The sequence below is a fragment of the Entelurus aequoreus genome, linkage group LG13, assembly GCF_033978785.1.
Source record: "Entelurus aequoreus isolate RoL-2023_Sb linkage group LG13, RoL_Eaeq_v1.1, whole genome shotgun sequence".
In the NCBI taxonomy this organism is placed as follows: Eukaryota; Metazoa; Chordata; class Actinopteri; order Syngnathiformes; family Syngnathidae; genus Entelurus; species Entelurus aequoreus.
The window spans coordinates 4,301,454-4,326,996 of NC_084743.1; the positions used below are offsets into that span (position 1 = coordinate 4,301,454).

The window sequence follows — 25,543 nt, forward strand, 5'->3', positions numbered from 1 at the left end:
TTATCCTCTCAGCAAAACTGCCTACTTGTCAAAACGATGTCCAACTTTCAATGTTAAAGGGAGCGATTTCACAAAAAGTATTGTTTTTGTTGTGCAACTATCAGACCAAATAAATATTTACTTTACTACAACAAATATATTTTTTGATAGCGCGGAATATGTACTTCAGAGGTGTCCAAAGTGCGGCCCGGGGGCCATTTGCGGCCCGCAGCTATTCGTTTACCGGCCCCCCCACACATTCTGCAAAAATTGCAAAATTGATAGTATTGCAAAAATTAAAAAAAACAAGTGGAATGTAGTGAAATCAAAGTTGCAATGGTGACACAAAGCTGCCATGCAGGTTGTTGTTTTTTTCTTTTGTCTTTGTTTATTTTTATTTTTTTTGCCGTTGCTCGAAAAAAAAAAAAAAAGACAAAAAATCTTTGTTACAATGAATTATGACTTAAAAAATGTCACTTTAAAATGTTTTATGTGGAAAAAATATTGCATATATTGTGTGGTTGCCATTATTTGACAAAAGAGCATAAAACAAACAAAATAATAGTTCAAACGTAAAATGGACAGATATATCTGAAGTTGATCTCGTAATTTAAGTGTTAAAAGTAAAAAAAAAACTAATACAAATGTATCACTTAATGAGTGGGGGACCTTTTGGATCCATAATATTAGGGATGTCCGATAATGGCTTTTTGCCGATATCCGATATTCCGATATTGTCCAACTCTTTAATTACCGATACCGATATCAACCGATACTGATATCATCCGATATATGCAGTCGTGGAATTAACACATTATTATGTCTAATTTGGACAACCAGGTATGGTGAAGATAAGGTACTTTTTTAAAAAAATTGTAAAATAAGATAAATAAATTAAAAACATTTTCTTGAATAAAAAAGAAAGTAAAACAATATAAAAACAGTTACATAGAAACTAGTAATGAATGAAAATTAGTAAAATTAAGTGTTAAAGGTTAGTACTATTAGTGGAGCAGCAGCACGCACAATCATGTGTGCTTACGGACTGTATCCCTTGCAGACTGTATTGATATATAATGTAGGAAGCAGAATATTAATAACAGAAAGAAACAACCCTTTTGTGTGAATGAGTGTAAATGGGGGGAGGGAGGATTTTTGGGTTGGTGCACTAATTGTAAGTGTATCTTGTGTTTTTTATGTGGATTTAATTAAAAAAAAAAAAAAAAAAAAACATACCGATAATTATTACATTTTAACGCATCTCTACATAATATATATAGCAGGATTTTATTTAACATTTCACTGTGATTACTCAAAAATATGAAATAATTAAAATCAATGGTGTCCTGCATTATTGATCTTTTAGGGCTCTAATTACTAAATACTGCATATTTCAGTTTTACTATAAAAAACAAAGTTGTCTTAGACAGAAAAGGCATAAAACCTTCTTTTTTTTTTTTTTTTTTACTTTATATCAGCCTGAAGTTGAAATGGAAACTTACTGTAAGCGTTAAATAAAAAAATAATAATAATTGGACTTATTTTTTACAATTTAATGACTGAGACCCTTTATGGTCCCCAGGACCCCTAAAGCAGTGGTCCCCAACCACCGGGCCGATTGGTACCGGGCCGCACACGAAATTAAAAAAAAAAAAAATTCTTTTTTTTTTTTAATGAAATCAACATAAAAAACACAATATATACATTATATATCAATATAGATCAATACAGTATGCAGGGATACAGTCCGTAAGCACACATGATTGTATTTATTTATGTAAAAAAATAAATAAATAAATAAATAAATAAATAAAAAATTCCCTCCTAATCAGGACAATTTTTTTTTAATGGGGGAATGGTTGAAGAAAAAAAGGGCAAAAAAAACCAGGAAAGTTATGATTGTCACACACACACATTAGGTGTGGTGAAATTATTCTCTGCATTTGACCCATCACCCTTGATTACCACCCTGGGAGGTGAGGGGAGCAGTGAGCAGCAGCGGTGGCCACGCCCGGGAATAATTTATTTGGTGATTTTAACCCCCAATTCCAAGCCTTGATGCTGAATGTCAAGCAGGGAGGTAATGGCTCCCATTTTTATAGTCTTTGGTATGACTACTACAACCTACCTAACAATCATTGGTGCTTTAACTTTAACTGACTTGATTTACTGTTAAACCGATAATATTGGAGAATGTTTGTTAAACGCGTTGAACATTTTGACACTTGAACGGGATCAATCGAGTGAACGCTTTGGGAGTTAGAAGCGGACGGAAGAATAATAATACATTGATGAATTTTGGTGTAGAGTCAGGTTGGATCCCCGAGAGGGACAAGCGGTAGAAAATGGATGGATCGAAGTATGGTGTGTCCAAACACAGATTTGTTGCCTCTATCTTAACATGGCACGTAGCTCCGCCCCCTCTGAAGTCATGCACGCTCTCTTGGCATACAAATAATTCCCGCTGTAGGAGCACTTGCATTCACAGAGAGATCCAGTGGACACATTTAGAGGACAGCAGTGTTTTTTCATCCAAAAACTTCAGCTCATTTTTATACTAAGCAAACTCATTTATCCATCCATCTTCTTCCGCTTATCCGAGGTCGGGTCGCGGGGGCAGCAGGCCAAGCAGGGAAGCCCAGACTTCCCCCTCCCCAGCCACTTGGTCCAGCTCCTCCCGGGGGATCCTTCCCAGGCCAGCCGGGAGACATAGTCTATCCAACGTGTCCTGGGTCTTCCCCGTGGCCTCCTACCGGTCGGACGTGCCCGAAACACCTCCCTAGGGAGGCGTTCGGGTGGCATCCTGACCAGATGCCCGAACCACCTCATCTGGCTCCTCTCCATGTGGAGGAGCAGCGGCTTTACTTTGAGCTCCTCCTGGATGACAGAGCTTCTCACCCTATCTCTAAGGGAGAGACCCGCCACCCGGCGGAGGAAACTCATTTGGGTCGCTTGTACCCGTGATCTTGCCCTTTCGGTCATAACCCAAATCTCATGACCATAGGTGAGGATGGGAACTGACGGAACCAGATTTTTTTACATATATCCATATTTAAGTGTTACTTCTTTTATATTTCCTATAGTCTTATTTTATTCAGCTAATGTTTCGTCCGGCACAAAGTACTTGCATTACGAGTGTCCTTGGGGAGAAAGCCAGAGCGTTGAATCCTATAACATTCTTAAGATAAGGGGCACAAAGCGGTGCTGGGCTAGCAGACAACAGGTGGGAAAGAGGAAGGGGAAGAGGGGGGTAGAACAGAACGTATCTGGGGGGGTGGGAGCGAGGGATGGATGGAAGAACACAGCACTTCCGTGGGTTGGGAGGGAGATCGATCTTGGCTGGGCTAGGGAACGCTTCTGTACTGGATTGGTCTCACGTTTGTCTTCAAAGCTTTGAGAATAAACCACAAAATACCAACTACTGCCTGGTGATCAATTTAAACTCCAGCTTATGTGCCATAAAAAGAACTTGGGAGTGACCAGCAAATTAAAATCCCTGGGAGGAAGAGCTGGTTAACGCAACAGAACGTAGATCGACCGGTAAATTAAGAGCTTTGCCTTCCGGCTCAGCTCCTTCTTCACCACAACGGACCGATACAGCGTCCGCATTACTGAAGACGCCGCACCGATCTCACCATCCACTCTTCCCTCACTCGTGAACAAGACTTCGAGGTACTTGAACTCCTCCACTTGGGGCGAGATCTCCTCCCCAACCCGGAGATGGCACTCCACCCCGGTGCTGGGCTAGCAGACAACATGTGGGGAAGAGGAAGGGGAAGAGGGGGGTAGAACAGAACGTATCTGGGGGGGTGGGAGCGAGGGACGGATGGAAGAACACAGCACTTTCGTGGGTTGGGAGGGAGATCGATCTTGGCTGGGCTAGGGAATGCTTCTGTATTGGATTGGTCTCACGTTTGTCTTCAAAGCTTTGAGAATAAACCACAAACTACCAACTACTGCCTGGTGATCAATTTAAACTCCAGCTTATGTGCCATAAAAAGAACTTGGGAGTGACCAGCAAATTAAAATCCCTGGGAGGAAGAGCTGGTTAACGCAACAGAACGTAGATCGACCGGTAAATTAAGAGCTTTGCCTTCCGGCTCAGCTCCTTCTTCACCACAACGGACCGATACAGCGTCCGCATTACTGAAGACGCCGCACCGATCTCACCATCCACTCTTCCCTCACTCGTGAACAAGACTTCGAGGTACTTGAACTCCTCCACTTGGGGCAAGATCTCCTCCCCAACCCGGAGATGGCACTCCACCCCGGTGCTGGGCTAGCAGACAACAGGTGGGGAAGAGGAAGGGGAAGAGGGGGGTAGAACAGAACGTATCTGGGGGGGTGGGAGCGAGGGACGGATGGAAGAACACAGCACTTCCGTGGGTTGGGAGGGAGATCGATCTTGGCTGGGCTAGCGAACGGTTCTGTACTGGATTGGTCTCACGTTTGTCTTCAAAGCTTTGAGAATAAACCACAAACTACCAACTACTGCCTGGTGATCAATTTAAACTCCAGCTTATGTGCCATAAAAAGAACTTGGGAGTGACCAGCAAATTAAAATCCCTGGGAGGAAGAGCTGGTTAACGCAACAGAACGTAGATCGACCGGTAAATTAAGAGCTTTGCCTTTCGGGTCAGCTCCTTCTTCACTAAAACGGGCCGATTTTTCCATGAATGTGTGTGTGTAACGTAAATGTACGTGTATCGTGTGTGTGTGTAATGTAAATGTACGTGTATCGTGTGTGTGTAACGTAAATGTACGTGTATCGTGTGTGTGCATTGTAAATGTACGTGTATCGTGTGTGTGTATTGTAAATGTACGTGTATCGTGTGTGTGTGTAATGTAAATGTACGTGTATCGTGTGTGTGTATTGTAAATGTACGTGTATCGTGTGTGTGTGTAATGTAAATGTACGTGTATCGTGTGTGTGTAATGTAAATGTACGTGTATCGGTCATACATCCTCTAGAGAGAGTAGACAAACACAGCATTGATTGAATCACACAGAAGCACAGGAGGGGGTGTCGTTCCCTCACTGCATGGACACACACACACTCACACACACACGCACACACACACTCTTGTATTTGTTACCATCTTGAGAGCTGAGAAAAATGCCTCCCTCTTTAGGACCAGCCTTTCTAGATATATAAAGAAGTGTATTTACAACATTAATAATATATACATACTATGCAAATATAAAAAAAAGCTTGTTGTGAAAAATGAGTTGGAATTTCACAAGAAAAAGGTCACAATTTCACAAGAAAAACTTAGAATTTTGGCAGTATTATAATAAAAGTTGTCATTTTACTCAACGGAAGTCAAATTTTTACAAGAAAAACGTAACATTTGTGCAATATTATGATGAAAAGTTGGAATTTTACTCAATAACAGTCGCAGTTTTACAAGAAAAGCTTAAAATTTTGGCAATTTTAAGAAAAGAGTCGCATCACTATTTTACAGGAAAAACAAATAAAATTGGCAACATTGTGATAAAAGTCAGAATTTTATATGACAAATGTCACCGTTTTGCATTAAAAAAGTAATACTTTTACATAAAAAAGTCATAATTTTACGAGAAAATAGTGCAAAATTACAGAAACAATTTTATACAAAAAAAAGTCGACACATTGTGAGAAAAAGACTGCTTTTGGTTAATTTTTTTGAATTTGTTGTTTGTAATTGGTTTTTAATCTTCATTATTTACTTCAAGTAATTACAGTATGTCTCTACATCATTTTTTAAAAAAAATAATTTTGGCCAAAGAGGGCGCATTTTAATTTCTAACACACACTTGTTATTTCATATGTTCACTTTTAAAAGCGACACACAGTCAATTTGAAAAATGCCTCCTTCTTTAGCACCAGCCTTTCTAGATATATAAAGAAGTGTATTTACAACATTAATAATATATACATACTATGGAAATATAAAAAAAAGCTTGTTGTGAAAAATGAGTTGGAATTTCACAAGAAAAACGGAACATTTGTGCAATATTATGATGAAAAGTTGGAATTTTACTCAATAACCGTCGCAGTTTTACAAGAAAAGCTTAAAATTTTGGCAATTTTAAGAAAAGAGTCGCAATTTTACTCGACAAAAGTCGCAATTTTATTTTAAAAAACCTAACATTTTGGCAATATTACAATAATAATCGGAATTTTACTCGGCCTAATTATGACAAAAGTCACAATTTTACTCAAAAAATTTCACTATTTTACAGGGGAAAAAAAAAATGGCAACATTGTGATAAAAGTCAGAATTTTATATGACAAATGTCACCGTTTTGCATTAAAAAAGTAATACTTTTACATAAAAAAAAGTCATAATTTTACGAGAAAATAGTGCAAAATTACAGAAACAGAAATATGAGAAATTGTTCTCAATTTTATACAAAAAAAAGTCGACACATTGTGAGAAAAAGACTGCTTTAGTTCATTTTATTTTTTTGAATTTGTTGTTTGTAATTGGTTTTTAATCTTCATTATTTACTTCAAGTAATTACAGTATTATTATTATTTTTTTTAAATAATTTTGGCCAAAGGGGGCGCATTTCACTTTCTTACACACACTTGTTATTTCATATGTTGACCAGTCAATTTGAAAAATCCCTCCTTTTTGGGACCACCCTCATTTTGATAGATGTCACCAGCAGGGGTGCTAATGAGACATTGTCTATTAGATGACCATGATTTGTGTCATCACTTGTTCACACCTCCTCATATGGAAGATACTTCTCCTTCTTCATGTCTCAAGAAGGGTGTAAATACAAGAACACACACACACACACACACACACACACACACACATTCTTGTATTTCTTACCATCTTGAGAGCTGAGAAAAATGCCTCCCACTTTAGGACCAGCCTTTCTAGATATATAAAGAAGTGTATTTACAACATTAATAATATATACATACTATGCAAATATATAAAAAAAAGCCTGTTGTGAAAAATTAGTTGGAATTTCACAAGAAAAATTTAGAATTTTGGCAGTATTATAATAAAAGTCGTCATTTTACTCAACGGAAGTCTAAATTGTAGAAGAAAAACTGAACATTTGTGCAATATTATGATAAAAGTTGGAATTTTACTCAATAACAGTCGCAATTCTACAAGAAAAGCTTAAAATTTTGGCAATTTTAAGAAAAGAGTCGCAATTTTACTCGACAAAAGTCGCAATTTTATTTTAAAAAACCTAACATTTTGGCAATATTATAATAATAATAATCGGAATTTTACTCTGCAAAATAATGACAAAAGTCATAATTTTACTCAAAAAATGTCACTATTTTACAGGAAAAACAAATAAAATTGGCAATGTTGTGATAAAAGTCAGAATTTTATATGACAAATGTCACCGTTTTGCATTAAAAAAGTAATACTTTTACATTAATAAAAGTCATAATTTTACGAGAAAATAGTGCAAAATTACAGAAACAGAAATATGAGAACATTTTCTCAATTTTATACAAAAAAAGTCAACACATTGTGAGAAAAAGACTGCTTTAGTTCATTTTTTTGAATTTGTTGTTTGTAATTGGTTTTTAATCTTCATTATTTACTTCAAGTAATTACAGTATGTCTCTATATACATATTTATTTTATTTTTTTTAAATAATTTTGGCGCATTTCAATTTCTTACACACACTTGTTATTTCATATGTTGACCAGTCACTTTGAAAAATCCCTCCTTTTTGGGACCACCCTCATTTTGATAGATGTCACCAGCAGGGGTGCTAATGAGACATTGTCTATTAGATGACCATGATTTATGTCATCACTTGTTTACACCTCCTCATATGGAAGATACTTCTCCTTCTTCATGTCTCAAGAAGGCTAGAAATACAAACACACACACACACTCACACACACACTATCCGTACGATGAATAAACAAATGAAAAAGAAAGCCGTCACGTGTTCCCAGGAGTGTCATTATAGGCCTCCTCTTATAGACGAGTGTTAAACTCCATTTCAATGAATTTATGATCCTTGTAATTACTCGCGACGTAGCTTGTTTTGAATCAAAAGTAAATTAAATTGAGACGAGCAAAACTAACCGATGGCTGCGGGTTCCACGGAGTATGTACCGGGGGACTCGACGGGTTATTAAAACACCTGAACCGTTTAGTTAGGTGTGTCACGATCGTCGGGAGCTGGTGTGGGACGATCTTCCAGTGTGTTCCAAAACAGTGTACTGGATCAGAACCACACCAGGGCCTACCACTTCTGTGTTAACCGACTCACAGAAGGAATCACGGAATTGGGCGATAAAAACGTAAACTACCGTTAAATGCAAAAATATCACAGAAATTGCGATAAAAGCGACTGAAATGCAGATGAAACATTTTTCTGAAGAAATTAAGGTTTTTATGTTAATTTGTATTTGATCTGTTTGATGGTTTTAATTATGGTAGTATAGTATCGCGGTACTAATGAATCAAAAACGGTACTATATAGGGATGCGTTAAAATGTAATATCGGAAATTATCGGTATCGTTTTTTTTATTATCGGTATCGTTTTTTTTTGTTTTTTTTTAATTAAATCAACATAAAAAACACAAGATACACTTACAATTAATGCACCAACCCAAAAAACCTCCCTCCTGGTTTTAATTATGGGTATACCGGTACTAGTATAGTATCGCGGTACTAATGAATCAAAAACGGTACTATATAGGGATGCGTTAAAATGTAATATCGGAAATTATCGGTATCGGTTTTTTTATTATCGGTATCGTTATTTTTATTTTATTTTTTTAAATATTTTTTTTAATTAAATCAACATAAAAAACACAAGATACACTTACAATTAATGCACCAACCCAAAAAACCTCCCTCCTGGTTTTAATTATGGGTATACCGGTACTAGTATAGTATCGCGGTACTAATGAATCAAAAACGGTACTATATAGGGATGCGTTAAAATGTAATATCGGAAATTATCGGTATCGTTTTTTTTATTATCGGTATCGTTATTTTTATTTTATTTTTTTAAATATTTTTTTTAGTTAAATCAACATAAAAAACACAAGATACACTTACAATTAATGCACCAACCCAAAAAACCTCCCTCCTGGTTTTAATTATGGGTATACCGGTACTAGTATAGTATCGCGGTACTAATGAATCAAAAACGGTACTATATAGGGATGCGTTAAAATGTAATATCGGAAATTATCGGTATCGGTTTTTTTATTATCGGTATCGTTATTTTTATTTTATTTTTTTAAATATTTTTTTTAATTAAATCAACATAAAAAACACAAGATACACTTACAATTAATGCACCAACCCAAAAAACCTCCCTCCTGGTTTTAATTATGGGTATACCGGTACTAGTATAGTATCGCGGTACTAATGAATCAAAAACGGTACTATATAGGGATGCGTTAAAATGTAATATCGGAAATTATCGGTATCGTTTTTTTTATTATCGGTATCGTTATTTTTATTTTATTTTTTTAAATATTTTTTTTAGTTAAATCAACATAAAAAACACAAGATACACTTACAATTAATGCACCAACCCAAAAAACCTCCCTCCTGGTTTTAATTATGGGTATACCGGTACTAGTATAGTATCGCGGTACTAATGAATCAAAAACGGTACTATATAGGGATGCGTTAAAATGTAATATCGGAAATTATCGGTATCGGTTTTTTTATTATCGGTATCGTTATTTTTATTTTATTTTTTTAAATATTTTTTTTAATTAAATCAACATAAAAAACACAAGATACACTTACAATTAATGCACCAACCCAAAAAACCTCCCTCCTGGTTTTAATTATGGGTATACCGGTACTAGTATAGTATCGCGGTACTAATGAATCAAAAACGGTACTATATAGGGATGCGTTAAAATGTAATATCGGAAATTATCGGTATCGGTTTTTTTATTATCGGTATCGTTATTTTTTTATTTTTTTTTATTAAATCAACATAAAAAAACAAGATACACTTACAATTAATGCACCAACCCAAAAAACCTCCCTCCTGGTTTTAATTATGGGTATACCGGTACTAGTATAGTATCGCGGTACTAATGAATCAAAAACGGTACTATATAAGGATGCGTTAAAATGTAATATCGGAAATTATCGGTATCGTTTTTTTTATTATCGGTATCGTTTTTTGTTTTTTTAAATTTTTTAATTAAATCAACATAAAAAACACAAGATACACTTACAATTAGTGCACCAACCCAAAAAACCTCCCTCCTCATTCAGACAAAAGGGTTGTTTCTTTCTGTTATTAATATTCTGCTTCCTACATTATATATCAATATATATCAATACAGTCTGCAAGGGATACAGTCCGTAAGCACACATGATTGTGCGTGCTGCTGCTCCACTAATAGTACTAACCTTTGACAGTTAATTTTACTCATTTTCATTCATTACTAGTTTCTATGTAACTGTTTTTATATTGTTGTACTTTCTTTTTTATTCAAGAAAATGTTTTTAATTTATTTATCTTATTTTACTATTTTTTTTAAAAAAAAGTACCTTATCTTCACCATACCTGGTTGTCCAAGTTAGGCATAATAATGTGTTAATTCCACGACTGCATATATCGGTTGATATCGGTATCGGTAATTAAAGAGTTGGACAATATCGGAATATCGGCAAAAAGCCATTATCGGACATCCCTAGTTCATCCGAACCACACATCATCAAAAAGCGACAAACATCATAACTGTCGGCCAAAAAATAAAATAGGGGTGGAGTTCTGAATCGCCATGTTTTGTCAAGTAAACGCGCCAAACGTTCACAAGGAGAGAGAACATACGGAGAGAGCAAGCGATAAGACGTTTAAAATGACAATAAGTCAGGTGATATGGGAAGAGAGCAGGAATAAGGAGGAAAGAGGATTAGATTTACAGCAACATCCCTCCAACAATATATACATTTAGGAGTCAGTCGCTCTTCCTAAAGTGCCGGGTGTATTTTAAGGCAATAGGACTGAAGTAGCCGTAAAACCGCAGCGCACGCTACATTCGTACTAACAGTCGCACGGCGTGTATTGTGATGCGCCCACGCTCGCAAACATTCACAGAAAGACGTGCCACGTATCACCCCGCTCTTTGAATATGGACGGCCGTATTTCCATGGAAACAGCAGACAGGAGGGAAGCAGACATGTGCTATGTTTAGTGGAGACAATCTGACTCCAGCGCTGCCGTGCCGGTCTTTCTACAAAACTGAACACAGAAAGTGATTATTCACCATATTTTCCAGACCATAGATGTATGTAAGCCACACCCACTGAATTACACAAGATTTGTTATAAAACCGGACTATAAATCGCAGATATATACATTGTGAAATGAGTTATTTACACAGAATGTTCATTTACATGCCTTAATTGTTTCCAAATGAAGCAATGTAGTATCTGTTAGTCTACAAAATAACATGTTTTTTCTCCCATTTAGTGGAAGATTACCGTATTTTCCATACTACAAAGCGCACCGGTATATAAGCCGCACCCACTAAATTTTACAAGAAAAATAATGTTTTTCCATATATTAGCCGCCCCGGACTATAAGCGGCAGATATATATGTTGTTAAATGAGTTATTTACATAGAAATATTCTGTAAATGTTTATTTACATACCTTAATTGCTTCCAAACGGTGTCTGTAACACGGCAGTAAAACGGCCGATCAAACAAAACAGAAGTCATCGTCATGGAACACCACTAGCTGTGAAAACTAGCTCTCCAATCAGCTAAACAGACTCAATAACTCCATGGTGACGTTCACACTCGGCTGCGAACCGATCCAGTGAGAGCTGAACATCCTGGCCAGATGAAGCCATCAGGACCACATCAAGGAACCTATTGTTATTGTAAGGTTTTATTATTATTATTATTATTTTACCGACCCCACAAAGAACGCTAATTTGACCCACTTAACATGCTCCAAAACTCACCAAATTTGACACACACATCAGGACCTGCGAAAATTTCAATAAAATAAAACAACCAAACCCCAAAAAAATCAAAATTGCGCTCTAGCGCCCCCTAGAAAAAAACAAAACTGCCTGTAACTCCCACTAGGAAGGTCGTAGAGACATGAAACAAGAACCTCTATGTAGGTCTGCTTTAGACCTACAACTCATAATGACACATTCTTCATAATGACACATTCTCGGGCGAAAACCAACAGGAAGTTGGCAATTTCCCATTTTAGACAAAAATGTACTAAAAACACTGCTTTTTACGTCTTTGACCTCTAATTTGACCCCCTTAAAATACTTCAAAACTCACCAAAATTCTCACACACATCGGGACTGGTGGAAATTGCGATCTAAAAAAAAAAACGAACCCCAAAACTCAAAATTGTGCTCTAAATAATTTTTTTTTAAAAACAGAGAAAAAAACTGCTCCTCGGAGGAAAACTCTGACAAAACTGCTTGTAACTTCCGGTAGGAACGTCTTAGAGACCAAATTTGACACACACATCAGGACCTGCGAAAATTTCAATAAAATAAAAAAACCAAACCCCAAAAATCAAAATTGCGCTCTAGCGCCCCCTAGGAAAATACAAAAATAAACTGGCTGTAACTCCCACTAGGAAGGTCGTAGAGACATGAAACAAAAACCTCTATGTAGGACAGACTTAGACCTACATTTCATAATTTTACATCCTCTGGCAAAAACCAACAGGAAGTTGGCAATTTCCCCTTCAAGACAAAATTGTACTAAAAAAACTCATTTTTGCCTCTTTGACCTCTAATTTGACCCCCTTAAAATACTTCAAAACTCACCAAACTTCTCACACACATCGGGACTGGTGGAAATTGTGATCTAAAAAAAAAAAAACGAACCCCAAAACTCAAAATTGTGCTCTAAATAATTTTTGAAAAAAACAGAGAAAAAAACTGCTCCTCAGAGGAAAACTCAGACAAAACTGCTTGTAACTTCCGGTAGGAACGTCTTAGAGACCAAATTTGACACACACATCAGGACCTGCGAAAATTTCAATAAAATAAAAAAACCAAACCCCAAAAATCAAAATTGCGCTCTAGCGCCCCCCTAGGAAAATACAAAAATAAACTGGCTGTAACTCCCACTAGGAAGGTCGTAGAGACATGAAACAAAAACCTCTATGTAGGTCAGACTTAGACCTACATTTCATAATTTTACATCCTCTGGCAAAAACCAACAGGAAGTTGGCAATTTCCCCTTCAAGACAAAATTGTACTAAAAAAAACTCATTTCTGCTCCTCAGAGGAAAACTCAGACAAAACTGCTTCCAACTTTCGGTAGGAACGTCTTAGAGACATGAAACAAATACCTCTATGTAGGTCTCGCCTAGACCTACATTTCATAGATTGACATCCTTCAGCAAAAATCAACAGGAAGTTTGCTATTCCTCCTTCAAAACAACATTTTTGTTACAACCGGTCACCAAACATCAAACGTTATCTCCTCTGAGCGCGTTTGTCGTTTCGGCTTCAAACTGCTACAGGAGAGAGATTGAACCCTTCTGATTAAACGTTCAGTACGGATTTTTGATACGTGCTCCCGTTTTGATTTTACGAGCCTTCAAAGAAAACAACCACTGTGCCGCGACACCTAGGAAAAAGACACAGACACAACTTCCTCTAACTCCCAGTACAAATATCGTAGAGACACGAAACAAAAACCTCTATGTAGGTCTCACTCAGGACTACCACTGGACAAAAGTATTGGGACACCTAGGACTAGCACCTGCCAAAATGCGGACCCGACCAACGCTGCTTGCAGCTTTAATTTTAATTTGATTTTGTGCGTGGCATAGATTTGCCGTACGCAGAGGACGCACCTTCGAGGGAACGTTGTTGCCGGGACCAGGAGGATCCCCCAAGAGTCATTGCTATGGTCTTCATCTACTGTATGAATGTTTTCATACGTGTCTTTTTAGAAATATAACCGTGTGTGAAAACACGTTTCATCCTAATGGTGACTTCCGAGGCCTTGATTAGTGGAGCGTTGATGCAAAAACTGTTAAACATTTGCAGTAATCAGATCAGTAAGTGAATAATCATCTGTATCATTATCTGTGTGGTAATGTAATTATCCCCGTGTCTGCCCAACAGGACAAGGGTAATCAGGATTTGCTTCTCCAGACCTCGCGGTAAGCGGCGCATCCAGCCATGACCACCTCCATTTTTTGAGGTTTTAGTGAACTAATCAAAGCAGACTGTCCACAAACGCAGTAGGCATATGTAAATAAGAATTACCATTTCCCAGTGGTTGGAAACGGGGGAATTGTCCCGACCTTCTGGCACAGAATCAGCAGCAGCAGCAGATGGTGGCTGGATGACGAGCACTGGGCCAAACCCCAAATGAGGCGACTAAACCAGGACTCCCAGTTTGACGGTGAAACCATTAGTGGTTAGTCCATAGTGGATCTAGCATAATATTGTGAGAGTCCAGTCCATAGTGGATCTAGCATAATATTGTGAGAGTCCAGTCCATAGTGGATCTAACATAATAATGTGAGAGTCCAGTCCATAGTGGATCTAACATAATAGTGTGAGAGTCCAGTCCATAGTGGATCTAACATAATAGTGAGAGTCCAGTCCATAGTGGATCTAACAGAATAGTGAAAGTCCAGTCCTTAGTGGATCTAGCATAATAGTGAGAGTCCAGTCCATAATGTATCTAACATAATAGTGAGAGTCCAGTCCATAATGGATCTAACATAATATTGTGAAAGTCCAGTCCATAGTGGATCTAACATAATAGTGAGAGTCCAGTCCATAGTGGATCTAGCATAATAGTGAGAGAGTCTAGTCCATAGTGGATCTAACATAATAGTGTGAGTCCAGTCCATAGTGGATCTAGCATAATATTGTGAAAGTCCAGTCCATAGTGGATCTAACATAATAGTGAGAGTCCAGTCCATAGTGGATCTAGCATAATAGTGAGAGAGTCTAGTCCATAGTGGATCTAACATAATAGTGAGAGTCCAGTCCATAGTGGATCTAACATAATAGTGAGAGAGTCTAGTCCATAGTGGATCTAACATAATAGTGAGAGTCCAGTCCATAGTGGATCTAACATAATAGTGAGAGTCCAGTCCATAGTGGGGCCAGCAGTAGATCATCTTGAGCGGAGACAGGTCAGCAGCGCAGAGACGTCACCAACTGATGCACAGAAGAGTGGTCCACCCTGGGTCCCGACTTTGGGTGCCCGGATAGAGGCTCTGGAGGCCTGGTTTATGGTGCTACTCACCATGGTTTACCAATGCTTCAACCTGAAGCTGCACCGTTCCAGTCTGAGCGTGACCGCGTGCCTTGCACCCCTCCCACTTGTCTGAAATACCAGTTGCGTGAACCATGGAGCCAACATTTAGTGCCATGCGGATCTGTTTGCTGCATTCTCTCAAGCTATGAGCTTTACCTCGCTCTGCGCGGTGAGACCATGATGATGGTGGTGAGGATGACAGGGGTGAGCGTGATGACAAGAATGAGCATCGTGGTGGCGAGGACAACAAAAAGGACGCCGCTACGATGTTTTAGTTAGACAGCGTAGACCTCTGCGGAAAGAGTAGGACAGAATTACAACATTTAAATGCTACTCACATGATATGATGCACTATTTGTAGGAGTAAACATACAAACTTAGCTAATAAGTTACCATAAACCATTAGCATGCTAACGTTAGCATGCTAATATAAGAGACTGGACTGTCTTAGAAAACGTTTCGCCTCTCATCCAATTGGCCTCGTCAGTTCATGCTCATAGACTTCGATTGGTCAGATCTAGTCTTAGACAAAATCTGACCAATCTAAGTCTAAAAGCATGACTTCGATTCGTCAGATCTAGTCTTAGACCAGATCTGACCAATCTAAGTATAAGAGCATGACTTAGATTGGTCAGATCTAGTCTTAGACCAGATCTGACCAATCTAAGTCTAAGAATGTGACTTACATTGGTCAGATCTCGTCTTAGAGTCTCTAGTCTTAGACAAGATCTGACCTGGTCAGATCTCGTCTTAGAGTCTCTAGTCTTAGACAAGATCTGACCAATCTAAGTCTAAGAGCATGACTTAGATTGGTCAGATCTAGTCTTGGATGAGATCTGACCAATCTAAGTCTAAGAGCATGACTTAGATTGGTCAGATCTAGTCTTAGACAGGTCCGACCAATCTAAGTCTAAGAGCATGACTTCGATTGGTCGGATCTAGTCTTAGACAAGATCTGACCAATCTAAGTATAAGAGCATGACTTAGATTGGTCAGATCTAGTCTTAGATGAGATCTGACCAATCTAAGTCTAAGAGCATGACTTAGATTGGTCAGATCTAGACTTAGAGTCTCTAGTCTTAGACGAGATCTGACCAATCGAAGTCTAAGAGCATGACTTCGATTGGTCAGATCTAGTCTTAGACCAGATCTGACCAATATAAGTCTAAGAGCGTGACTTAGATTGGTCAGATCTCGTCTTAGAGTCTCTAGTCTTAGACAAGATCTGACCAATCTAAGTCTAAGAGCATGACTTAGATTGGTCAGATCTAGTCTTAGACCAGATCTGACCAATCTAAGTTTAAGAGTGTGACTTAGATTGGTCAGATCTCATCTTAGAGTCTCTATTCTTAGACAAGATATGACCTGGTCAGATCTCGTCTTAGAGTCTCTAGTCTTAGACAAGATCTGACCAATCTAAGTCTAAGAGCATGACTTAGATTGTTCAGATCTAGTCTTAGACGAGATCTGACCAATCTAAGTCTAAGAGCATGACTTAGATTGGTCAGATCTAGTCTTAGACCAGATCTGACCAATCTAAGTCTAAGAGCGTGACTTACATTGGTCAGATCTCGTCTTAGAGTCTCTAGTCTTAGACAAGATATGACCTGGTCAGATCTCGTCTTAGAGTCTCTAGTCTTAGACAAGATCTGACCAATCTAAGTCTAAGAGCATGACTTAGATTGGTCAGATCTAGTCTTAGATGAGATCTGACCAATCTAAGTCTAAGAGCATGACTTAGATTGGTCAGATCTAGTCTTAGACCAGATCTGACCAATCTAAGTCTAAGAGCATGAATTCGATTGGTCAGATCTAGTCTTAGACGAGATCTGACCAATCTAAGTCTAAGAGCATGAATTCGATTGGTCAGATCTCGTCTTAGACGAGATCAGACCAATCTAAGTTTAAGAGCATGACTTAGATTGGTCAGATCTCGTCTTAGAGTCTCTAGTCTTAGACAAGATCTGACCAATCTAAGTCTAAGAGCATGACTTAGATTGGTCAGATCTAGTCTTAGATGAGATCTGACCAATCTAAGTATAAGAGCATGACTTAGATTGGTCAGATCTAGTCTTAGATGAGATCTGACCAATCTAAGTCTAAGAGCATGACTTAGAATGGTCAGATCTAGTCTTAGACCAGATCTGACCAATCTAAGTCTAAGAGCATGACTTAGATTGGTCAGATCTAGTCTTAGACCAGGTCCGACCAATCTAAGTCTAAGAGCATGACTTCGATTGGTCAGATCTAGTCTTAGACGAGATCTGACCAATCTAAGTCTAAGAGCATGACTTAGATTGGTCAAATCTCGTCTTAGAGTCTCTAGTCTTAGACGAGATCTGACCAATCTAAGTCTAGGAAGATGACTTAGATTGGTCAGATCTAGACTTAGATTGCTCAGATCTAGTCTTAGAGTCTCTAGTCTTAGACGAGATCTGACCAATCTAAGTCTAAGAGCATGACTTAGATTGGTCAAATCTCGTCTTAGAGTCTCTAGTCTTAGACGAGATCTGACCAATCTAAGTCTAGGAAGATGACTTAGATTGGTCAGATCTAGACTTAGATTGCTCAGATCTAGTCTTAGAGTCTCTAGTCTTAGACGAGATCTGACCAATCTAAGTCTAAGAGCATGACTTAGATTGGTCAGATCAAGACTTAGATTGTTCAGATCTAGTCTTAGAGTCTCTAGTCTTAGACGAGATCTGACCAATCTAAGTCTAAGAGCATGACTTAGATTGGTCAGATCTAGACTTAGATTGCTCAGTTCTAGTCTGAGAGTCTCTCTCTCTCTCGCTCTTTCTCTCTCTCTCTCTCTCCCTCTCATATATAGCTGAATAGTATGAACTTTGGCAATTGTCTAAGCGACAGCACACAGAAATGGTAAGCAGACTACCGTGTATAAGCTGTAGCTCATTACTGACGTTATCTCCTGGCTTCTACTGCACACAGTAGTTATCACAAGTACTTATCAGAAGTGGAAATGGAGGGATGTTGCTGACGTGCAAAGAAAAGCGGCCACATTGCACTCACACATGACAGACATGACTCAAGAGATCTTTACTTTACAGTTCTCCAATCCAGCTTTGGAGTGATTTCCTGAAAATATCCATGTTATTTGTAGACTTCTAATAAATACCAGCTTTGCAAAGTGTTGATAATAATTCCCAAGACTGATTGAGACATGGCCGCTCCATCTGTCATGGTCTAGATCAGTGGTTCTTAACCTGGGTTCCATCGAGCCCTAGGGGTTTCGGTGAGTCGACTCATCGTGTAAATAAAAACTTCTCCCTATCGGCGTATTACGGATACGGCAACAGCAGACTGATTTGCAGGTGTGTCATTTGTTGTGAGTTTATGCACTGTGTTGGTTGTGTTGTTTGAACAAGGTGATGTTCATGCACGCTTCATTTTGTGCACCAGTAATACAACATGGTAACACTTTAGTATGGGGAACATATTCACCATTAATTAGTTGCTTATTAACATGCAAATTAGTAACATATTGGCTCTTAACTAGTCATTTTTAAATACTTATTAATGCCTTATTTGGCATGGACTTATTATAACCCTAACCCTCTAACCCTGACCCTAACTCTCTAACCCTAACCAAATAACTCTAAATTAAGTCTTTGTTACTTAGAATATGTTCCCCTAGTGTCCAAAAAACTCTAAATTAAGTCTTTGTTACTTAGAATATGTTCCCCTAGTGTCCAAAAAACTCTAAATTAAGTCTGTTACTTAGAATATGTTCCCCTAGTGTCCAAAAAACTCTAAATTAAGTCTTTGTTACTTAGAATATGTTCCCCTAGTGTCCAAAAAACTCTAAATTATGTCTTTGTTACTTAGAATATGTTCCCCTAGTGTCCAAAAAACTCTAAATTAAGTCTGTTACTTAGAATATGTTCCCCTAGTGTCCAAAAAACTCTAAATTAAGTCTTTGTTACTTAGAATATGTTCCCCTAGTGTCCAAAAAACTCTAAATTAAGTCTTTGTTACTTAGAATATGTTCCCCTAGTGTCCAAAAAACTCTAAATTAAGTCTTTATTACTTAGAATATGTTCCCCTAGTGTCCAGAAAACTCTAAATTAAGTTTGTTACTTAGAATATGTTCCCCTAGTGTCCAAAAAACTCTAAATGAAGTCTTTGTTACTTAGAATATGTTCCCCTAGTGTCCAAAAAACTCTAAATTAAGTCTTTGTTACTTAGAATATGTTCCCCTAGTGTCCAAAAAACTCTAAATTAATTATTTGTTACTTAGAATATGTTCCCCTAGTGTCCAAAAAACTCTAAATGAAGTCTTTGTTACTTAGAATATGTTCCCCTAGTGTCCAAAAAACTCTAAATGAAGTCTTTGTTACTTAGAATATGTTCCCCTAGTGTCCAAAAAACTCTAAATTAAGTCTTTGTTACTTAGAATATGTTCCCCTAGTGTCCAAAAAACTCTAAATTAAGTCTTTGTTACTTAGAATATGTTCCCCTAGTGTCCAAAAAAATCTAAATTAAGTCTTTGTTACTTAGAATATGTTCCCCTAGTGTCCAAAAAACTCTAAATTAAGTCTTTGTTACTTAGAATATGTTCCCCATACTAAAGTGTTACCAAAAACATGTAACTTTGTCTTGAATTTAAAAAAAAAACCATTATATTTTTCACTAAAGAAGGGTTGGGTGAATGCGCATAGGAAACTGCTGGGGTTCGGTACCTCCAACAAGGTTAAGAACCACCGGTCTAGATCCTCTCCCTCTCCAACGACTCATGCCACCAACTTGATGGGTTATCGTCTGATAAAGGAGTATTAGAAGACATGATGGAACTTCCTGACCTGCCGATGAGAAGGAACTCTCCCACCAGTCCCTGGCGCCTCATGGCCATGAGGATGTTGCGGACGGTCATGCCCTCGCAGAAGCAGGCCACCACCCTGGCCTTGGGCAGGTGGGCCCGCAGCCTCTCCACCAGGCGGTCGAAGCTCTGCTCCCCGGCATTGCTCCAGATTTTGCCTGCGTCAAACAAGCACAGTCAGTTTCTTTGGCTGGTCCATGAACTTCAGAACCAGGAAAAGTCTTCAAGCTCACAATCCATCATTTATGCAACTTTCATCAGCGCCTCCAGGATTTCTTCTTCTGGTTGTTGTTGCCCAAAATGTCTCAATTCATAAGAAGCTTTCGCAGAAATGTTTTGAGGCTTGTTTTTGTTTTTTTCCAGCAACAAGGAGGAGCCTTTTATGCATACTGTAGTGTTAAATAATTAAATATGATGCATATATTATGATATAATAAACCAGGATGCATCAATTATTGATGGAATCAAATCGTGAGGTGCCCAAAAATCACCATTTCTGTGTGCGTAACAGTGCTGGGGGATAAAACCATATCAATATATCTCGATAGTGACGGATGCATGTATCACATTTATCCATAATTAAGAGTTACTTCTTTCTATATTTGTATAGTCATATTTTAAATAGCTAATGTTCCATCTTGTACTCTTTTCATTGTTTTGATCGTCTCATGACAAAGTGCTTGCACTGTGGACGGCCTTGAAGTAGGAGGCAGAGAAGAGGAGTCCTCCCTGCTTCCCTTCTCGGGCCGACTTGAGATAACGGACACAATGGGCATCTGTGCGGCCGTGAGGGGAGATATTGAAGAGGAGAGTGCATTCCGGGATGTTGTCAGATCAACTTGGGCTACGCATTCGTATGTGTTGTTCGAGGCTGGTCTCTATTGTCAAATATTTGACAATAAATTACAAAATACCTATCCTGTGCTTGGTGGTACATTTGAGTTCAGTTTATATGTCATCTAAGGAACTTGGGACTGACCAGCGTTTTACATTCCACTTGGAGGAACATCTGGTCAAACGCAACAATAGTCACGTACTACTAGGGGTGTAACGGTACACTAAAATTTCGGTTTAGAGGTCACAGTTCGGTTCATTTTCGGTACAGTAAGAAAACAACAAAATATACATTTTGGGGTTATTTATAGGGATGTCCGATAATGGCTTCTTGCCGATATCCGATATTCCGATATTGTCCAACTCTTTAATTACCGATACCGATATCAACCGATATATGCAGTCGTGGAATTAACACATCATTATGCCTAATTTGGACAACCATCCATGGTGAAGATGAGGTACTTTTTAAAAAAAATAATAAAATAAGATAACTAAATTAAAAACATTTTCTTGAATAAAAAAGAAAGTAAAACAATATAAAAACAGTTGCATAGAAACTAGTAATGAATGAAAATGAGTAAAATTAACTGTTAAAGGTTAGTACTATTAGTGGAGCAGCAGCACGCACCATTATGTGTGCTTACGGACTGTATCCCTTGCAGACTGTATTGATATATATTGATATATAATGTAGGAACCACAATATTGATAACAGAAAGAAATGGGGGGAGGGGTTTTTTTTGGGTTGGTGCACTAATTGTAAGTGTATCTTGTGTTTTTTATATTGATTTAATTTAAAAAAAACCAAAAAAAAACGATACAGATAAAAAAAATAACCGATACCGATAATTTCCGATATTACATTTTAACGCATTTATCGGCCGATATTATCGGACATCCCTAGTTATTTATTTACCAAATTTGCAAAATCTTCCACCAAAATTTTTTTTCTTATTGGAATATTGGATGTGAAGTAATGGGAACCAATAATTCATAATAACATTGATTTTGATTCAATATTATGTAGGAACCAGAATATTGATAACAGAAAGAAATGGGGGGAGGGAGGTTTTTTGGGTTGGTGCACTAATTGTAAGTGTATCTTGTGTTTTTTTATGTTGATTTAATAAAAAATAAAAAATTAAAATTAAAATTAAAAAAACGATACAGATAATAAAAAAAACGATACCGATAATTTCCGATATTACATTTTAACGCATTTATCGGCATCCCTAGTTATTTATTTACCAAATTTGCAAAATCTTCCACCAAAAAATGTTTTCTTAGTGGAATATTGGATGTGAAGTAATGGGAACCAATAACTCATAATAACATTGATTTTGATTCAATATTATGTAGGAACCAGAATATTGATAACAGAAAGAAATGGGGGGAGGGAGGTTTTTTGGGTTGGTGCACTAATTGTAAGTGTATCTTGTGTTTTTTTATGTTGATTTTATAAAAAAAAAAAAATTTTTAAAAACAAAAACGATACAGATAATAAAAAAACCGATACCGATAATTTCCGATATTACATTTTAACGCATTTATCGGCATCCCTAGTTATTTATTTACCAAATTTGCAAAATCTTCCACCAAATAATGCGTTAAAATGTAATATCGGAAATTATCGGTATCGGTTTTTTTTATTATCTGTATCGTTTTTTTGTTTTTTTTGTTTTTATTAAATCAACATAAAAAACACAAGATACACTTACAATTAGTGCACCAACCCAAAAAACCTCCCTCCCCCCATTTCTTTCTGTTATCAATATTCTGGTTCCTACATAATATTGAATCAAAATCAATGTTATTAGGAATTATTGGTTCCCATTACTTCACATCCAATATTCCACTAAGAAAAATTTTTTTTCACATCATTCACACAAAAGGGTTGTTTCTTTCTGTTATTAATATTCTGCTTCCTACATTATATATCAATATATATCAATACAGTCTGCAAGGGATACAGTCCGTAAGCACACATGATTGTGCGTGCTGCTGCTCCACTAATAGTACTAACCTTTAACAGTTAACTTTACTCATTTTCATTCATTACTAGTTTCTATGTAACTGTTTTTATATTGTTGTACTTTCTTTTTTATTCAAGAAAATGTTTTTAATTTATTCATCTTATTTTACTAATTTTTTTAAAAAGTACCTTATCTTCACCATACCTGGTTGTCCAAATTAGGCATAATAATGTGTTAATTCCACGACTGCATATATCGGTTGATATCGGTATCGGTAATTAAAGAGTTGGACAATATCGGAATATCGGCAAAAAGCCATTATCGGACATCCCTAGTATCGACCAATACAATAATATTATTTAAACTCCGTCTATTTGTATTTGTGTTTGACTTTCCCTCCTACTGTTACCAAATATCAATATTTTAGTTTTACTGAGATTCAAAGATCGTCTGTTTTTGTCAAACCATCTTTTTCATTTGTTCTGTTATTATTTGTGCTAGCGTTTGTGTTCTCTCCTGAACAAAACACACTTGTATCATCTGCAAATAAAAATAACTTTAAGTCCTTTGTAGGATTGCCCCGATACCAACATTTTGGTACCAGTACCGGTACCAAAATGTGTTTTGACAATTTTCGATACTTTGATACTTTTCTAAATAAAGGGGAAACACAAAAAATGTCATTATTTTATTTATTTTAACCAAAAATCGGAAACATATGTTTATTATACGCTTCCGTCAGTCTACCCCAGGGCAGCTGTGGCTACGAAAGTAGCTTACCACCACCAGGTGTGAATGAATGATGGGTTTTTAACATGTAAAGCGACTTTGGGTACTTAGAAAAGTGCTATATAAATCCCAGTTATTATTATAGTTATTATTATTATTGCAATTTAGTCCTTAAATAAAATAGTGAACGTACTAGACAACTTGTCTTTTAGTAGTAAGTAAACAAACAAAGACTCCTAATTAGTCTGCAGTAACATATTGTGTCATTTATACACCTATTATTCTGTACACATTATGAGGGACAAACTGTAAAAATTGATTATTAATCCACTTGTTCATTTACTGTTATTTTCTGTTTGAACATGTTCTATCTACACTTCTGTTCAAATGTAATAATCACTCATTCTTCTCTTCTTTGATACTTTACATTAGTTTTGGATGATACCACAAATGTAGGTATCGATCCGATACCAAGTAGTTACAGGATCATATTCAAAGTCCTCATGTGTCCGGGGACGTATTTATGGACTTTATAAACATAATATACATTTTTAAAAAAAGGAAAAAATATTTTGTAACGATAAAAAGTATCGATGTAATCATAGCAGTATCGACTAGATACGCTCTTGTACTTGGTATCATTACAGTGGATGTCAGGTGTAGATCCACCCGTGGCGTTTGTTTACATTGTGACGGCGGTGAGCTATTGTATCCTCCTACGGTGTGTAGTGAAGCATCTTTAGCTATTCCTCGTCCTCCAGTGATAATGGTATAGGAAGGAGGATTAGTGATTTAGAAGTGGCTTCCTGAGGGTGTTTCAGTGTTATAACTTCACCTTTATCTTTGGTTTTCAAGCCAAAATGCGTCCGTTCTCCCTTTTCTGTCCACACACTGTCTGCTTGTTAGTACTCTGTGTGCGTGCGCTGCCGAACATGCTCCTCTGCTCGTAAAAGAAGCAAAAAAAGAGGCCGTGTAGTACTGATATATGATTCCTTAGTATCGCGGTACTATGCTAGCACCGGTATAATGTACAACCCTACTCCTGTGTAACTTTACAAATGTCGTTTATATAAAGGTTGAAGATTTGGCGTCGATCTCCTACCAGAGTGAGCGATGCAGATGCCCTCTTTGGCCGCCATGTCCTTGAACGCCTCCATCCCGCTTTCGCCGTAGTTGCCTGGAAAGACAGGAGAAGATTGAAAAGGAGCCACTCCCAGAGAGGCGTGGCACAGACATCCACGACGTTCATTGACTCGCCCGCCCGAGCCCGATTGACTAATCCCACATTTGTGTCAGGGAGATCGTCTCCCCACTACGGCACCCATTTTTGTTGCCAGAGAAAGTGGGTGACCTGGAATTTATGCAAATGACACGTTGTACACGCTTCATGCAGGATTTCCCTGCATAAAATGATTCCCGTTTTCCTTTCATCTCGACATTAGGATAGGATAGGACTTTATTGTCAAAAAATTTTAAAAATTACATATACATAAGTATTCACAGCCTTGGTTCAATACTTTGTGACAGCCTTATTCCAAAATGGAAAAAATTAATTTTCGTACTCAAAATTCTACACACAATAAATATCCCATAATGACAATGTGAAAAGTTTTTTTTTTTTTTTTTTTTTTTCAAATTAAAAAAAAGAAATTAAAAAAATGACATATACATAAGTATTCACAGCCTTGGCTCAATACTTTGTGACAGCTCTATTCCAAAATGGAATAAAGTCATTTTTGGTCCTCAAAATTGTACACACAACACCCCATAATGACAAGGTGAATTTATTTTTTTATTTTTTCAAATAAAAAAAATAAATTAAAAAAATGACATATACATAAGTATTCACAGCCTTGGCTCACTACTTTGTGACAGCCTTATTCCAAAATGGAATAAAGTCATTTTTGATCCTCAAAATTGTACACACAACACCCCATAATGGCAA

At 37.2% G+C, this 25,543-nt stretch overlaps 1 protein-coding gene across 1 annotated transcript in view; it reads right to left on the reverse strand.

Annotated features, from left to right (window-relative positions):
• grm5b (glutamate receptor, metabotropic 5b) overlaps positions 1 to 25,543 on the reverse strand; it is a 164,455-nt gene that overhangs the window by 68,255 nt on the left and 70,657 nt on the right. The window contains exons 5-6 of the mRNA XM_062067265.1: positions 24,701 to 24,775; positions 20,043 to 20,217 (exon numbers count right to left, since the gene is read on the reverse strand). Of these exons, the coding sequence (XP_061923249.1) occupies positions 20,043 to 20,217; positions 24,701 to 24,775 (250 nt within the window). The remainder of the gene's footprint in view (positions 1 to 20,042; positions 20,218 to 24,700; positions 24,776 to 25,543) is intronic.